Raw genomic sequence first — 15578 nt, forward strand, 5'->3', positions numbered from 1 at the left:
TACAGAGTAAATAAATCTTTATTATTATAATTTTTTGTGATCAATTGTTTATTGAGATAATGCAAAACAAGGTTGTAGATCACAAAGCACATAGAAAACTCCACTGTGGGATCAGGAGTTAGTCAACAGGAATGAAAAAAAGACAAAGAGCAAAAAATAAAATAATAATAATAATAATAACTATAAATAAATAAACAACAAATGCAAAAAAGGAAAAGAGCAAAATAAAGACAAAGAATAATAATACAGAAAAAAGCCCAAATAAATAATAACTATGAGTCAATGTAAATGCACAATTAAACAAAACACCCTAGACACAGAACAGCATACATAGTAAATCCACAGAAACAAATGACCACAACGACAACAGAGACAACAAACTGCTAATTACAAACATACACATATGAACATATACATTTATGTACATGGCCTATAGCACTAAATAGAAAGGGTTATGTGAAAGGAAATGAGTTCAAGGCAAGGCCAAAGTTGGCTTTAGTTAAGCCCCTGAGTAATCATGATTGCTTTAGATCAGTTGATCACAGTATCAGATACAGACCCGTTAATTCAGGCAGTGGACCTTTCAAGTAAACAAATCTGAAAAAAGATTTAGCCACGTTCTCTGCATAACAGTAGAGGGTTCAAACCAATTCTTAATAATGGTTTTCTCCACAGTAGCTGGGGTAGCTAATATTATCCATTTCTCATGAAACAATAACAATATATTTGGATTGTACCCAATAAGATGAGGAGCAGGGCAGCTGGGAAGGACTTAATCAATGATGGTTCCAACAATCTTATTGATATATTACCAAAAAAGTTTGATAGAGTAATATCAGAACATATGTAAGTAATCTCCTCTAACAGAGCCAGAACATTTAGTGCATAAGTCACTGTTTAATCTAAATCTGCAATCCGGCGTAAAGTAAAATTTGTGCACAAACTTGTGGTGAATTATCTGCTGAATGAGGTATTTAGATGAGGAAAATGATGTTTCCAGACTGTCGGCCAATTCCAATCAAGGTTGAGAGACTGAAAATCTTTTTCCCAACTTTTTGTTACTGTGAGTGGTTTGATGTCACAAGAGGAATGTTTGTTATAAACCGAAGCTTCAGTTCAGTCTTGGTGGTAATTACTGCTGTCAAAGGGTGTTGGGGTGGGAGTGCATCACAAGGTACTCCATGCTTTTTAAGTGCTGTGCAGAGCTATAAATATTTTTTTTAAAAACATGAAAAGCCATACATGTTGATTTATACATGTATGGATATTACTTGTGGAGTCCCACAGGGGTCAGTATTAGGACTTAAATTGTTCATTTTGTAAATAAATAACATATTTAGGATATCAAAAATATTGAAATTTGTTTAATTTGCAGACGACACTAATATTTATTGTTCTGGGAAGAATTTACAGAACAAAAAATATTAGTTTTGACAGCATTCACTAAATAAAAGCAGGTTAGTTATTGTGATCATGTCGAGGCTTCAGTGAGGTGCCACAAAGTCAGAACGGCCACAGTGAGGTACAAAAATGCATTGACTGGAAGTTTGTGTGCTGAGTTGCAGAAGGACGTGTCGCAGCAGTGTTTGGTCATGACAAAGACGGTTTTGTTAGGGAACAGCTCCACCGTGGTCTCCACATTACACTCCTCTGCTTTCACACAACCCAACGTCTTAACGTCCAGAACGTCAGCTGGGGAGAAAAGATGGAGATATTGATCATGACATAAGTTACATCAAAGTTAATTGAATGAAAAAATGCTCAGATATTTCTCAGTAAACACGTGCACTGACAAAAAATACAATCTTATCCGACTCACCTGCCTTCCCTCGGCCTGTGTAGCAGCGCTCCCCAACGCTGCAGTTGGTTTCGGTGGTGTAGCAGGCATCCCAGAAGCCCAGGTCACAACGGAAACACTCTAGCAACTCCTCCTCTTCCTCAAATGCCACCGCCTCCATGAGCTTCTCCTGCTGCTCCTCTTCATCACCTGAGCCCAAAGAGCATCACAGAGACAATACAGTTTAATACGATAAAGCTTTACTGGCGTAATGTGTTGCCAAAGGTGACTGAAAATAATGAAGAATAATTGTTAAAGTAACACTGAAAATTAAATGTTAATAATGTCCTGTATATCGACTAAAACTGACAAATGACAAGCATGAAGTTGAGCCTAGTTCAGCCTATTATTATTAGATAAGATGTTTTGAGTTATTCTGGATTTTGAGACATTTATGTAATTGCTTGTTGGACACATTTACTATTTAGAGGAGCAGGATGTGTGAAATGTTGGAGGGTTGTCGAAAGCCAAACTGATGAGCCACATTCTGCCGAGCACTTAAGCATCTCAGAAGTATTTTGTTTATTCTCCGGCAGTCTGGAATCTGTTTCTTTGAGTGGATGACTCGAGTTATTCGGGGAGTGCTCCAAGTCTTAGGTCAGCATCGTGTTTTTATTAACCAGAGAGATACTGGAGTTAATAGAAAGAGTTGGCGGCAGGATACAGTGCAGGAGTGGGACAAACTCTTAGTTTCCTACCACATAAATGCACACATTAGCTCTGATAATGCAAAGAGGCCGCTTCATAAAATTTGTGATTTATTGGCGGTGTGAAATGGGTATCAAACGTTGCTTCCAAAAACTCATATTTCAAGCTAATAATAACTGACTTTTCATATTCAAACATAATTCAAACTATTTAGACAGCACATTTGGATACAACATGGTAGTATTCAGGGGTCGTATTCACAAACATCCTGAGAAAACTCTCAGAGGGCTCCTAACTTAGCCTAAACATTTCTAGCAAGGAGTTGGAGCTTAGGATTGATTTAGGAAAATTCTCAGAGCAACTCTGAGCAAAGAAGGGACAGAAACTTTTACCTCAGTGAGGAGGTGTAGTTGACCCTGATACTAGGTATGACTCATTCTTTTAAAAAGTGTGATTGGTTGATCCAAAAAAAAACAAAAAACAGAAAAGAAATAAAAATGCACTGTTAATGATAATGGACAGTGAAATCAATATGACTAATCATAGAATTTAGTCTCTATTAAGACATGGTGTGATTATAAATACTATTTTATGTAATAAACATCTCTGTTGAATTAATTGTGAGCCATACTTTAAAAGTAGCCTCAAAATGTTTGAAAACACAGACCATATAAGGCTACTTGTGCAGTAGCCTGTTCACATGCTGATAATTGTTATATTTATTTTCTTATGTTTATTCACTATGCTGGTCATTTTAGTACTTAATCTATTTGATATTAACGGGGTAAAAATGGCTCAGCTGTCATCAGTTTCTGTAATTGTTGGCCAGTCTATATAAGTAGCAGCGTTGGTTGGCATGTAAATCTTTTTTTTTAGCTGCCAGCAAATTCCAAATTTTTCCAGTTGCCAAATATCTTAATGTTGTGATCACTTTAATTTCTGGCATTATAGCGTTATTGTGTTGGGTCAGAGATGTGAGTGTATCTCTAATGATATCAACCACAAACATTATCCCTCCACAATCTAATCTGTAGCGTTTCATTTACTCACTGTCATTCGGCGTTCGGCGAATGTTTCTCCTGCCTCTGCTGCTTCAGAAACTCTTAAGCCTCTTAAAAGTCCTCCTCCCTACTCTTAACAGTTTTTCACCTTAGGAGCTCTCTGAAGGGCTGAGATGCTTTGAGAATAACTTTTATCTTTAACAGGATCTAGTTTTCACTTTAAGGGTAAATTCTTAGAAAACATCACAGTTTCATTACTAGGAGCAACTCTTTGCTCTAGAAAGCTTTATGAATACAGCTCCAGGTACTTTTGGACCTCAGTGTTTCTCTGTGTGAGATTTAGGTTTAGAGTTCATTCTCAGGGCTAGTTGCCAAATGGCTGTATTCAGTGCTACTGGAGGAGGGCTAATCTCTTCCTCGGGCCCACAAAATGAGTTTAAGTGAGACTCACAATCCTTATCCCCTCTCATCTCGTTAGCTAGTGCTAGCTCAGGTGGACCAGCAGACACAGGGTAGTAAGTTGGGGTTAATTGTGAGGGGAAAACAGACTTATTGTCCAAATGTTTTCAACCTGTAGCATTTGTTATTTTAACCCGGAAGGCTTAACATGCACTCAGTTGCCAGTTTATTAAGTACATCCGGCTAAAACTAATGTAGTCTGGTGCAAAAGCTCTACAATAAATCCTGCCTTCATGAATATGATGTATTTATGCTCTACATCCTCCAAAATGACCATAAAGTTGAATCAACAGCGCTTTAAAACAGTTTCAACAAAAACAAACTTTATAACTGTCATGAAGATAAGATTTACTGTAAAATCAGTCGATTGATTCATTAGCCAAATGACAGATAAAACAATAAATCTGCAACTATTTTGATTTTAATTAAGTAAAGAAGTAATTTTTCATGCAAAATGCCAAAAATGTGAGGAATCCAGCTTATTAGATGTGAACATTTGCTGCTTTGCTTGTCTTACATTATAGGAAACTGAATATTTTAGACTTGCTTACATTATTGCAGAGCTGTTGTATTAGACTGTATTAGTTGTATTTAATTGTACTTAATAAACTGGCCACTGACTGTATGACTTTATAGACAGAGCTTTATATTACCTCTCAAATCCTTTTCTATATATAAAAATATATCAGCGTAACAGAACATGAGTATGGACATTATTTTAGAAACAGGTCTTGTTAATATTTCACAATTCAAGTGGGCTATTTACTTGATAGAAATTAATACATATAGCTATTTACTATTGATTTATTATTAGTTAAACAAAATGTTGTGAAACTGACAAGAATCTGTTGCTCATGAATAATTTATCAAATTAGGACTTCTATGCCCAGTTTTTGGACTTTGAGGTGTTAAATGTGCAAAGTCTTAATGTTTTAGAACAGAAAACACCTGCATTAAACCCAGAAACTACGTTGTCTTACCTTGAACAGGTGTGAGCACCATGATGGCAAAAACACAGAATATTAGTCCTTTCATTTTTAGGGGGATACTTCTTCCACTGACTGCACCATGAGGACTGCTGAGGAGACCGGAAACGGGACTGAAATTGGATTAGTGAGTGATGCATCTGCTATTTGTTCTGCACCAATCACAGCTGATGACGATCACACAAATGAAGTTTTGGGAATCACTGCAAATTACAGCTGGACTGTGAAAAACTGTGAGAGAAGAGGATGCAGAGTTTGGTAACCAGAAGGATTTTATGTCTCTTTAAAATGTTATTTGGTTTATTAGCTTTTTAAACAGAGGATACAGTATGAATGTAACATATGAAACCAAGCTGGTAACTCATCCCACTGTGTCTGGGGAAGGCAGTGAAGCCATTTCTCCATCCTGCTGATGCTTCTCACTTATAACAAAGGCTGTTTTTTTTAAACTGAATCCCTTTTCCTGCTGTAACGGGTGAAGTTAGACCCGCATCTTCAAGCTGGTTGATCCTCTATCGCTCGGATATTTTACACCCAAAGATGTTGATCACAGCTCCTCTCTCTCTCTCTCAAGGAACAGAGGAATTGCAAGTGTCCTGAGTCAGCGCAGGGTTAAGCAGCTTACAGTCTCCCGTCCGTCAGCTCAGATATGTATCAATGCACACACACACATACGCTGCTCTCTCAGATTCAATTATATTCTCAATGCAGCATTAAACATGTGTTGCTGAATTATGTAACACAGTCATACCCACACACAGATGTAACACAGAGGTCTGTGCATGTGTGTAGAGATATTGAAATTCCCTCTGATCATCAGGATTACTGCCTGGTAAATTAAACTGTTTATACAACATATAGGCTGTATGAAGAAACAAGACCAAAATGATTTCTGTTGCTGGTTTAGACTGAAACGATTAGTCGAGTAATCCTCAACATCCATTGACAGAAAATGAATCTATAACTATTTTGATGACCTATTAATCATTTGAGTCATTTTTCAAGCAACAGTGTCAAACATTTGCTGGTTCCAGCTTCTCAAGTCCAAAGATTTGTTGATGTTTTTGTCTTGTGTCATAGTAAAGCTAAATATTTTTTTGCTTTAGACTGTTGGTTGGACAGAACAATCAATTTGAAGACATCAACAAGATGGTGACGGGCATTTTTCACTATTTTCTGACGTTTTATAGGGTATTTTTGTGGTATTTACTTCAAATGAAGCAGCACAAAGACAGTTGTTGTATTTTGGTTGAAATTTGGTCCTAGACGTCTCAGTGTATTTGTGACACAACGTCAATCCACTGCTGCTTTGGTGATTTTATCAGGATCAAACTAAATACCTGCTGCAGATGTGCTGCAACAATGTATTAATGCTTAAGATATGAATAATTTATTTCAATTAAACATTCTCCAACCAAAATCAGCACAGTAAATAGCATATAATGTGGTTAAAGCAGGAAAGTCAGTGATCAGTCTGCATTGTTCTATGTGGATGATTCTTACAGTGTTTGCTGTCCACAGCTGTTTATACCATATGAGAAGCTTCTTCCGTTCATTAAATCCCTGCTGAAGGCAGCAGGACTGATATGTTTATAGATCTCTGAGCCTCTGAGTGCTGCGCAAGAGCGCAGTGCCATTACGCACAGCCCTTCACTGTGTTTACCTTCATTAAATCGCCTGATGTCACCAGGTTGCTACAGAATAACTACAAACACTTCTACACACATCAGACTGGTCAGTTATAACTTGATATTTTGTTTTTTTATGGAGGAGACGTCAAGTTAGCTCATCAGCCTCTTTTCCAACTTTCTTTTTAGCAAAAGTAGCGTCTCATGTTTTCTGCTTCGAGGACATTGAAGTGCAAACGCTGTTGTGTAACATTAGTTACTATGTGACCATGTATGTGGGGAGATACATGTTGGTCTGATATAATCATATGAACAGCTTTACCAAATCAACTTTCTTTATTTTTTATTTCTATTGTTATTATAGTGATGCAGATTAGTGATGATGTGTGTTCATGTCATGACGCTCTGAACCATCCAGACATTTCCTCAAGAAAAGTTTTCCCTTTGTTGAGCTGTCATTATCACGTTTAACTGTGATTGTCACAAGTGTTTCAGAGCTATGAGACCAGTGATGTGATTGGCTGAGAAAATATTTAATAATCACACCTGCTGATCTATATTCACCTCCAACCTTCGCCCTTTCGCACGTTGCCCTGCTGCACATACATGAACCAAAATAGCATGTGGAGGCACCCACACTGTCCGTGCGCCTACCTAACATCTTGCTCTTGTCGTTGCAGTTGCACGGGTTAAAATAGGGCCCTAAATGTAAACACATCAAAGTGCGCTGCGAGTGACTCGTGTTATGTGTGAGAGTGAGGAGAGAGAGCTGCCTCTCTGAGCGATAAGTGCGAAGGAGGATAGCAGCATGTTGCAAGATTCAGTCAAGAACAGACACACATCTCCTCGAACTCATCCCTGCTACTGAAATATACATCCGGCATCTTAAAACAGCAGAGCTACCTACACAAAACCATCCACCAGTCCATGAGTGTGTGTGGCTGCAAATTATACACTTCAGTCTCAGTCGTCATCTGGATGACAGGATCCCAGCATGGGCCCAAACAACAAGGAAATACTCTGCAGTCCTGAAGCACCTATAAAAACCTTCAGACTGATCCCCCTGTGTAATTAGAGGCTGGAGGAGAAAACACTGGCGATAATTAAAATCCTACCCCTTACCTCTCTCGCTCCCCAAACATGCTTGTTTTTGCTTAATTGCGCCTGTTTTTACTCTGCATTGTTTTTCTGTATTTTCACTATTTTTCCCACTTTCCTGCAGAAGCCAAGGAGTGAGATATCCCACTGCTGGAGTATCTGAATAAAGCGTAGGACTCGGATGATGAAGAGATGAAAGGTTGGGATGGTGGGAGAGTGAGGCTTCAGTTACACGACTCACAGGAACGCTTTTCTCAGTTAAGCTGTGTCAGGAATAACTCACAACAGCCAACAACCAGAATTTACTTCTTTCTCTTTTTTTTTTTTTCTTTTTTGAATCATTGATCTTTTCTATCCAGCCTCTGATTGAAATTCTTTAACATCTCGCCTCACCACACTCGAGGAAAGAGAGAAAACTGAGCAGCAGACACTGTGAATTTTGAAAAAAAAAATGAATTACACTAAAAAAAACTAGAACTTGAGTGTGTACAGAGCACCAGCTGGTATTTATAGTGCGGCTGTAGGTGTCGAGTGAGAGGAGTGTGCCCTTATATGCTTCTCCAGTTTATACTGACAGTTGTGGAAGAATTACTCAGATCCTTTACTCAAGTAAAAGTACCAATACAGCAATGTAAAAATACTCCATTACAAGTAAAAGTGCTGCATGAAAAATCCTTCTCAAGTAAAATTATATAAGTATTAGCAGCAAACTGTAGTTAAAGTATTGCAGTAAAAGTAGTGGTTTGTTCCTTCTGACTGATATATTATTGTACATGACATCATTAGATTATGAATACTGAAGTCTCAGTGTTAGAGCAGCATGTTACTGTTGTAGCTGCTGGAGGTGGAGCTAGTTTGAACTACTTTATATACAGTTAGATAGTTCAGTCCAGTGGTTCCCAACCTAGGGGTCAGGCCCCCCCAAAGGGTCACCAGATAAATCTGAGGGGTCGTGAGATGATTAATGGGAGAGGAAAGAAGGAAAAACAAAGTTCTGATACACAAATCTGTTTTTAGTTTTTGGACTTTTTCTCTAATCTTTGACTTTTAGTGAAATATTGGATCATTTGAACATTTATTGAAATGAAACCATGTGAGAAGTTTAGAAGGAAAAATCACTATTTGGTGGAGCTGTTAACCAATTATAGACATCTGAAATGTGACTCCGCCTACACACTGCTTTTTGTAAGACGTCACAAGCCAAAAAGGTTGGAAACCACTGGTTTCATCTTTAACAATGTGTTGTATTTTAAAAGCTTGTTATATTATCCATTATGTCAAATCTTCTGAAAGATCTGAAAGTAACTAAAGCTGTCAAATAAATATAGTGGAGTAGAAAGTACAATATTTCCCTCTGAAATGTGGTGGAGTGGATGTATAAAGAAGCATCAAATGGAAACACTGAAGTACCTCAAAATTGCACTTAAACACAGTACTTCAGTAAATGTACTTTGTTACTTTCCACCACTGTAGGGCCTTTACTGAGACACAGTTTCCTCAGATAAAGAGTAGGTTACAGTACAGTGTGAGATTAGGTAAAGACTCTTGAGACTGTTTTATCCTCCAAATGTAGATGCTGTACGTCTGGAGGGAAGATGTGTGTCTGAGAGAGAGAAAGCCAAGAGTGAGTGTGTCTCCCAGTATGGCACCCAAATAAGTTTTAGCAATCCTCCCCAGTCCAAATATGGTCAAACAAGCAGCAGCTTTAGGGATTTTGGCATGAGTGAGATCAAAGACAACAAGATGGCGAGTTGACATCAAACAGCGAAGCTCCAATCCCTCAAACGTGGGTGAGTCAGAGAACGATGTGGGACAAAAACACTCTTCATAGACAGTGAGTCAGAACCACTGCGCCACTCCGAGGCACTAATCCAAGACATACCAACAAACATTTCATCTATTTATTGAGGAATGCATAGTCTTGTCTTTAGCGTGTCTGCACATGAAACTTTTACATGTATCTAACTCATCATGCACGTTTCATGAGACAGTAGAAGTTCAGTGCTCAGGTGGCAGAGGAGAGCCTGTCCGTATGTTAAAGTTGACCTCGCTGGAGTTGCATGAGTCCGAGTGGACGGAGGAGTGAGAAACAGACGACGGGCAGGGGGAGGAGGAGCAGTGAGGAGTTGGCTCCTGGTGGTGCAGAACTCGGGCCAGAAGGGTTGACCTCCCCTCCTTCTCTGCTCCCTCCTGCATTCTGTCCTCCTCCTCTTTGCCTCCTGCATCCAGAGGAGCCAGCGGAGATGATCTGCTGCTGCTGATGTTGTGTCTGTCCCTGCGAGGCAGAGGAGGAGGAGGAGCAGGAGCAGGGCCCCAGTTCTGGTTTGAGAGGGGGAGCGTGTGTGCTGGAGTGGCCCAGGATCCCGGCTCTACATCTTTACACTCACACTGCTCCTGACAGCTGAAGCTGGGCTGGTCCTGTGAATCCTCCCAGCCGTCTCCTCCCTTCAGATCCTCAAGGTCCTCAGCCGCCTCTCGCCTGAGGGCTTCGCGGTCCCGGTTCTCATACAGCAGCGTGGCGGCGCAGATGAAGATGAAGAGGCCCACTCCCATGACCACGGGCCCTGCTAGTTTCATCCTCTCGACATGGGTGCTGCCACGGCCCCCCACAGGCTTTGGCACAGCGGATACATAACCCGCCACCGCCACACCCATCCCCACCAGCACCACCGCTACACCCAGCATGAGCCACACGCCCGGGGCCGAGCGCAGGTGCAGTTTGGCCGGGAAGTCTTTGCCTTTCCTCAGGTGTCTGTGGCATGCTGGGAGGCAGACACGTGACGACTGGGTTGAGGCCGGGCTGCAGGCAGGACTGGCTGCCGTCATCCTCTGACTTCAGACTACACAGAGAAGAAGAAGAAGACAAACAGATGAGCAGAAACACCAGAGTTACACAAGAAAGTGTTGAGTGCAGCATCACAGGGAGAGAAGATAGTTTACTCTGCATTGCACACAACAGGAAATAGCTGCTTTAATAAGACATGTGGCTGAGTTAATGAGATCCCTTTGCAGCTCCTCCAGTGCCTCTGTGGAGCACCACAGACTCTCCAGTCAGCCCTGCAGCAGCAGCAGCAGCCCCTCTGAACCCGGACTGAACTGTTAACTGAACCACTCATTCATCAGGACCTCATGATTTCACTACGAGCTCACTGCAGTTATGAAAAATGGGGTCACATTACGATAATTGCTCCCGACTGAACTCATAATTTAATTTCCCCCCCGAAGCAACAGAACATAACAGGCGATTCAAGCACGCAAAGTCAGATGATACATTGCCAATCAAGTCATATAAGTGCATCTTTAATGTTATATTTTTAAGTCATTTTTTCGCGGCAGCTCTGTTGTTGGTTACATTATTTCACTGCAGTTCACTGTCCGGTTTATTTTAGCGCAGTCAGAAAGAAAACAGATTGAATACTTGCTTTGTTTTGGACGTAAATCCGAAGCAGAAAAAACTGGCTCCTCGGCATCATCAAAATAAATAACCATGAGTTGCGTTATTCGCCTCACTCCTCCGTGTTTCCGCGCTGTGTCTTCTCCTCCACTTTGATTTGCGATTAAATCCAGACTTTCCCCCCTAATTCCTGCTCAGATTAAGACGTTGGTTTTTTTTCCCATCCCTCACTGCGTGCGTCAGCGTGCGGCTGCTTGCTGAGCCTGAAATGAGGCTTTTATAGTAAGTAACAGTCTTACTCAAAAGTGGTGCAAAGCTCCTCTGCCTCTCGGTCTCTCCTGGCTGCTTGTGCGCCTTTGCAGCCTGTGTTTTGATTTGTGTGTGCAGAGGAGAGGAGGGGTCGTGGGAATCTGAGGCTGGTCCAGGCCAGTCCCACGGTGAGCCCAGTTATTCTTAGTGATCACTAGCCATCAAGTGTTTTCTAAACAGTGAAGTTACTGAAGGAGCATCTATATATATCTGTATGTATATTTATATCTACAGTCAAAAAAACCCTAAAAATGTGGAGTAAAGGTAGCACTTTAAAACAAGGGTACAAAACACGTACTTAAGTAATGCTTAGCTGTATGATGATTTAATGCAGGATCTGTCATTTGTTGTTGACCAGTAACAAATGATGAGGTCACTGTGACTTCATGTGATTAGTTAACAGCCAATAGATAATCAATTGATGAATGCTAAAGGATAGGTTCACAGTTGTTCAAGTGTGTCTTCAAACAACGGTCAGGTGTCCATATGAAGAATGAAAAAGGTTTTATTCGCTGTGATCATTCCTCCTCTTCATACTGACCATTAGAAGATCCCTTTAATGCACTTTCAATGTAAGTGATGGGGCCAAAATCCACAATCCTTGTTTTGTGTAAAAATGTATTTAAAATGTATCTGAGGCAAATATAAAGCATCAGCAGTCTGAGAGTTTAAAGTGGATTTCTTCCAAATTCTTAATTCCCTCTTTTTGTCCCTTCGGACAGTGTTTTCCTGTTCAGCTGCAGTGGAAGTACAGTAACAAGACGGATTGTGGATTCTGTCCCCCATCAATTATATTTTAGTACTGACTCCTGCATCCTGCACAACTGGAATCCTGCACTGATAAATTAGATTGATTTAATTAGATTAGACAGTTTTATTAATCTTCAGAGGGGAAACTCATTTGCCACCAAATTAACTTATACAGACAGCAAACAATAGAGACAATGCATTCATGGTACACAACAAGTAAATAACACCATAAAAAGTCATTTGAGACATGATTACCAGCTGAAGCAAACAATGTAGACGTTGTGTTCACAGTAAACAACAAATAAATAACCTCATTAAGCCATGTAGACATGATTGACAGCTGACAGGTGCTTTGAAACTAAATCACATCTAAAAGTGTTCATTAAAACATCTGATTGCTGCTGAAACAAAAGACCTTTTGAGTCATTCAGTAGATCTCTGAAACATCACTAGTCGTTCACTGGATGAGCTTCTGAGTCTGTTAAAAACACGGTCTAATTGATGGACTTCAAAGTAAAGAACTGTTTTAGTTTCTACAGTGACCTCAAGTGAGTCTGGGGTAAGGCTGACCACAGAGCCAGCCTTTCTGATCATCTTACTGATCCTGTTTTCATCATCCGCAGTAAAGCTGCCCCCCCAGCAGAGCACAGTAGAAAAGAAGACACTAGCTAAGATTCCCTGATAAAAAAACAAAACACAAACATAAATACATAAATACTTAAAAGTGTTTGTTAACATAGTTGTTAATTATTTATTCCACTGAAAAGAAGACCTAAAGTAAAGTGTGCACTGTGTTAATACTGATAAATGCTGATATAATGTTAACTATAGATTACTGTTCAGGAGCGTGTGGTGAAAATGTTTAAAACTGTTTAAAAATCTTTTTAAAACTACTGAACATGATTGAAAACTATGTTACACTATATTGTAACAGACATGAATAAACACTTAAAATGCCCTTAAATCTGTTTGCTACAACACAATAGTCTGTTATTGTATGTTAGAAACCATTTATTTATTGTATATATACTGCTTATAAATGCTAAATAGTATCAGTTAAATCTCTTTAACTACAAATCATGTAAACTTAATATATTTGCTGACAATTTTCAAATACATGCCGTAGAGTTTGAGATTTTTTCTTACCGTCAGACATTGGTTTCCATTCAGTTCAAGATCAATTAGCAGTACTTAAAACTTGCTTGAGTTTTTAAAATTCATCACAGTGAACATATGATCTATTATTGGTTCCTTGCAAGTACTGAACCCAGATATCTCACCCATGTGGGTCAGATCTGGGCCACTTCTGGTAGTCAGATCCAGTAGTCAAGGGCTAGATATACAACTAACCAGCTTTTGTGAGAGTTTAGACTTGTACTAAATGGGCCAAAGGTCATTTGTGGGTGAGTTTTGCCTTTTTGCATGTGGGCCACGTATTAGTTTGAGGGTAAGTTGCTACCCCATTGCAGCATGCTGTCTAAAAAAAAAAAAAGCCAGCTCACAAAGCTGTTAATTTACAGACAATGTGGGCCACAGCACTTGAAATAGCCTCATATTAATGTTCAGAGCGTTATATTTGAACAAAACATATGACTGCACAGCTGTATGCCTGTAGGTGGTCTGATGTTACAGCTAAAACTGTACGACCCAATGTAAAACTTACATCATAGCATTTTGAGATTAAAAATTTAATGCTTATTGTTTTAAACATTTAAAATATTTTTAAAAATGAATGAAAGTGAATGTATATTTTTTGTTTGCTGAATTATTTATATGTAATTGCAGTGGCTTATAGTTGTGGATTTAACAGTTGTCATATACTGTACATCAGCCTTTGTGCTGTAAATTCAGTTGTGGTCTCGGTCGTGTTCCTGAAAATAAATATAAATTTTAAGCCGATACTGAGAAGAAGTCCTGTGAAAAAAAAGCGTGGCTGATGAAATCATAGGAGCTGATGAGCTCACATGTCAACAGATCAGTCTCCATGACAGCTGAGCAAACTCATCTGCTGTTTGATATGGTTGAAAGCTCTGGAAAAAGCTTCTAAGTGGACCATGAAAAAAGTTGAGCTGGGCTTAGAAAAAAAGATCCAGATCCTTAGTCCGTAATAAATTACAGACCAATTTCCAAACTACTCTTTAGGTTCTTCAAAAAGAAAAAAGAAAAAACATTTTAAACCAGCTGGTGATTTTCCTGGCTCAAAAGTGTATGTTTGAAAAATTGCATTTTGGAGAATCTGCGTTACTAAGAGTAACAAATGTCCTCCTCCTGGCTGCTGATTTGTTTTGAAATGTAAGTGCAGACCAGTCCTTTGTCATTCGTAGGTTCGACCACTGGGCAAGTCTCTGGTTCTGCGTTAAACTGGATTTCCTTTTATTTATGCAACTGATCTTTCACTGGCAACTCCTCTTCATCCCCAGCCTCCATCTTCTGCGGAGTCCCCCAAGGTTCTGTACTTGGTCCGCTAATTTTCTGCTGCATCTATATGCTCCCATGAGGCAGTGGCAGGAGTAAGTACTCAGATCTTTTACTAAAGTAAAAATATAAATACCACAATGTAGAAATACTTGAATACAAGTCAAAGTTCCGCATTTAAAATTTAACTTAAAAGTACAGTAAGTATCAGCTGCAAAATATGCACAAAGTACCAAAAGTAAAAGTACTCATTATGCAGAACAACGAATTTCAGAATCGCATACATTATATATTATTAGATTATGACTATGGATGCATTCATGTGTAAGCATCACTTTACTGTTGCAGCTGGTGCTGCAATGTGGGGCTAGTTGTAACTACTTAATACTGCTGGTAGCTTGATCTATAATATTACATCATAATTTATTAGTTGATTATATTTTATAATGAGAGTTTGAATCAGCAAAGTAACTAAAGCTGTGAAATAAATACAGTGGAGTAAAATGTACAAAATGTGCCTCCAGAATGTAGTGGAGTAATATAAAGTACAAAGTAGCATAAAATTGAATTACTCAAGTAAAATACAAGTACCTCAAACTTGTACTTAAGTACAGTGTTATGTACTTTGTTGCCCTCCACCAATTCACGTTACTCAAAACGCAACCTCTCATCACTGTTATGCAGATGACACACAGATCTACCTTCCATTAAAGCCTAATAACTACGACAAACCGGCAGTCCTCAAATGCTCTTCAAACTCTCTCCAGCTCATTGTGAATAAATGTGAAGTCATAGTGTTTAACCCCTGCATTCTCCTCCACCTGTGAGTCATATTTGATTCAGTGATAAACTTCAACAAAACTAAGACTTCTGTCTCTCTGACCTGAAGAAAGTTACCTTCATATCCTCCCTCTTAGAGTAACTGCAACTCTTTATATTTTGGCATCACTAAGACTTCTCTATCCTGTCACCAACTAGTTTAAAAAGGTGCGGGAAGAGTTTTAACAAGGAGGGACCATATTCTCGCCTCCCTGCAGTGGCTTGTTAGATAGA

At 39.3% G+C, this 15578-nt stretch overlaps 2 protein-coding genes across 4 annotated transcripts; both read right to left on the reverse strand.

Moving 5' to 3' along the window:
- Positions 1 to 202: 202 nt before the first annotated feature.
- LOC121905197 (sperm acrosome membrane-associated protein 4-like) lies at positions 203 to 5005 on the reverse strand. Of its 2 annotated transcripts, none has more exons than XM_042423259.1 (3): positions 4926 to 5005; positions 1820 to 1987; positions 203 to 1692 (listed from the first exon to the last, which is right to left on the reverse strand). In XM_042423259.1, the coding sequence occupies exons 1-3, from the start codon at positions 4978 to 4980 to the stop codon at positions 1472 to 1474; spliced, it is 444 nt and encodes a 147-aa protein (XP_042279193.1). In that variant the 5' UTR covers positions 4981 to 5005; the 3' UTR covers positions 203 to 1471. The 2 variants fall into 2 exon arrangements, with proteins under 2 accessions (XP_042279193.1, XP_042279194.1); XM_042423260.1 differs by lacking the exon at positions 4926 to 5005 and adding an exon at positions 3536 to 3998.
- Positions 5006 to 9104: 4099 nt separating this feature from the next.
- LOC121904901 lies at positions 9105 to 11898 on the reverse strand. 2 transcript variants are annotated; one of them, XM_042422696.1, is made up of 2 exons: positions 11351 to 11898; positions 9105 to 10497 (listed from the first exon to the last, which is right to left on the reverse strand). In XM_042422696.1, exon 2 carries the CDS (start codon positions 10481 to 10483, stop codon positions 9656 to 9658), a length of 828 nt encoding a protein of 275 aa, XP_042278630.1. In that variant the 5' UTR covers positions 10484 to 10497; positions 11351 to 11898; the 3' UTR covers positions 9105 to 9655. The 2 variants fall into 2 exon arrangements, with proteins under 2 accessions (XP_042278630.1, XP_042278629.1); XM_042422695.1 differs by having other exon boundaries at positions 11080 to 11898.
- Positions 11899 to 15578: the final 3680 nt, after the last annotated feature.

This window comes from Thunnus maccoyii, chromosome 10 (genome assembly GCF_910596095.1).
Source record: "Thunnus maccoyii chromosome 10, fThuMac1.1, whole genome shotgun sequence".
Lineage (NCBI taxonomy): Eukaryota > Metazoa > Chordata > Actinopteri > Scombriformes > Scombridae > Thunnus > Thunnus maccoyii.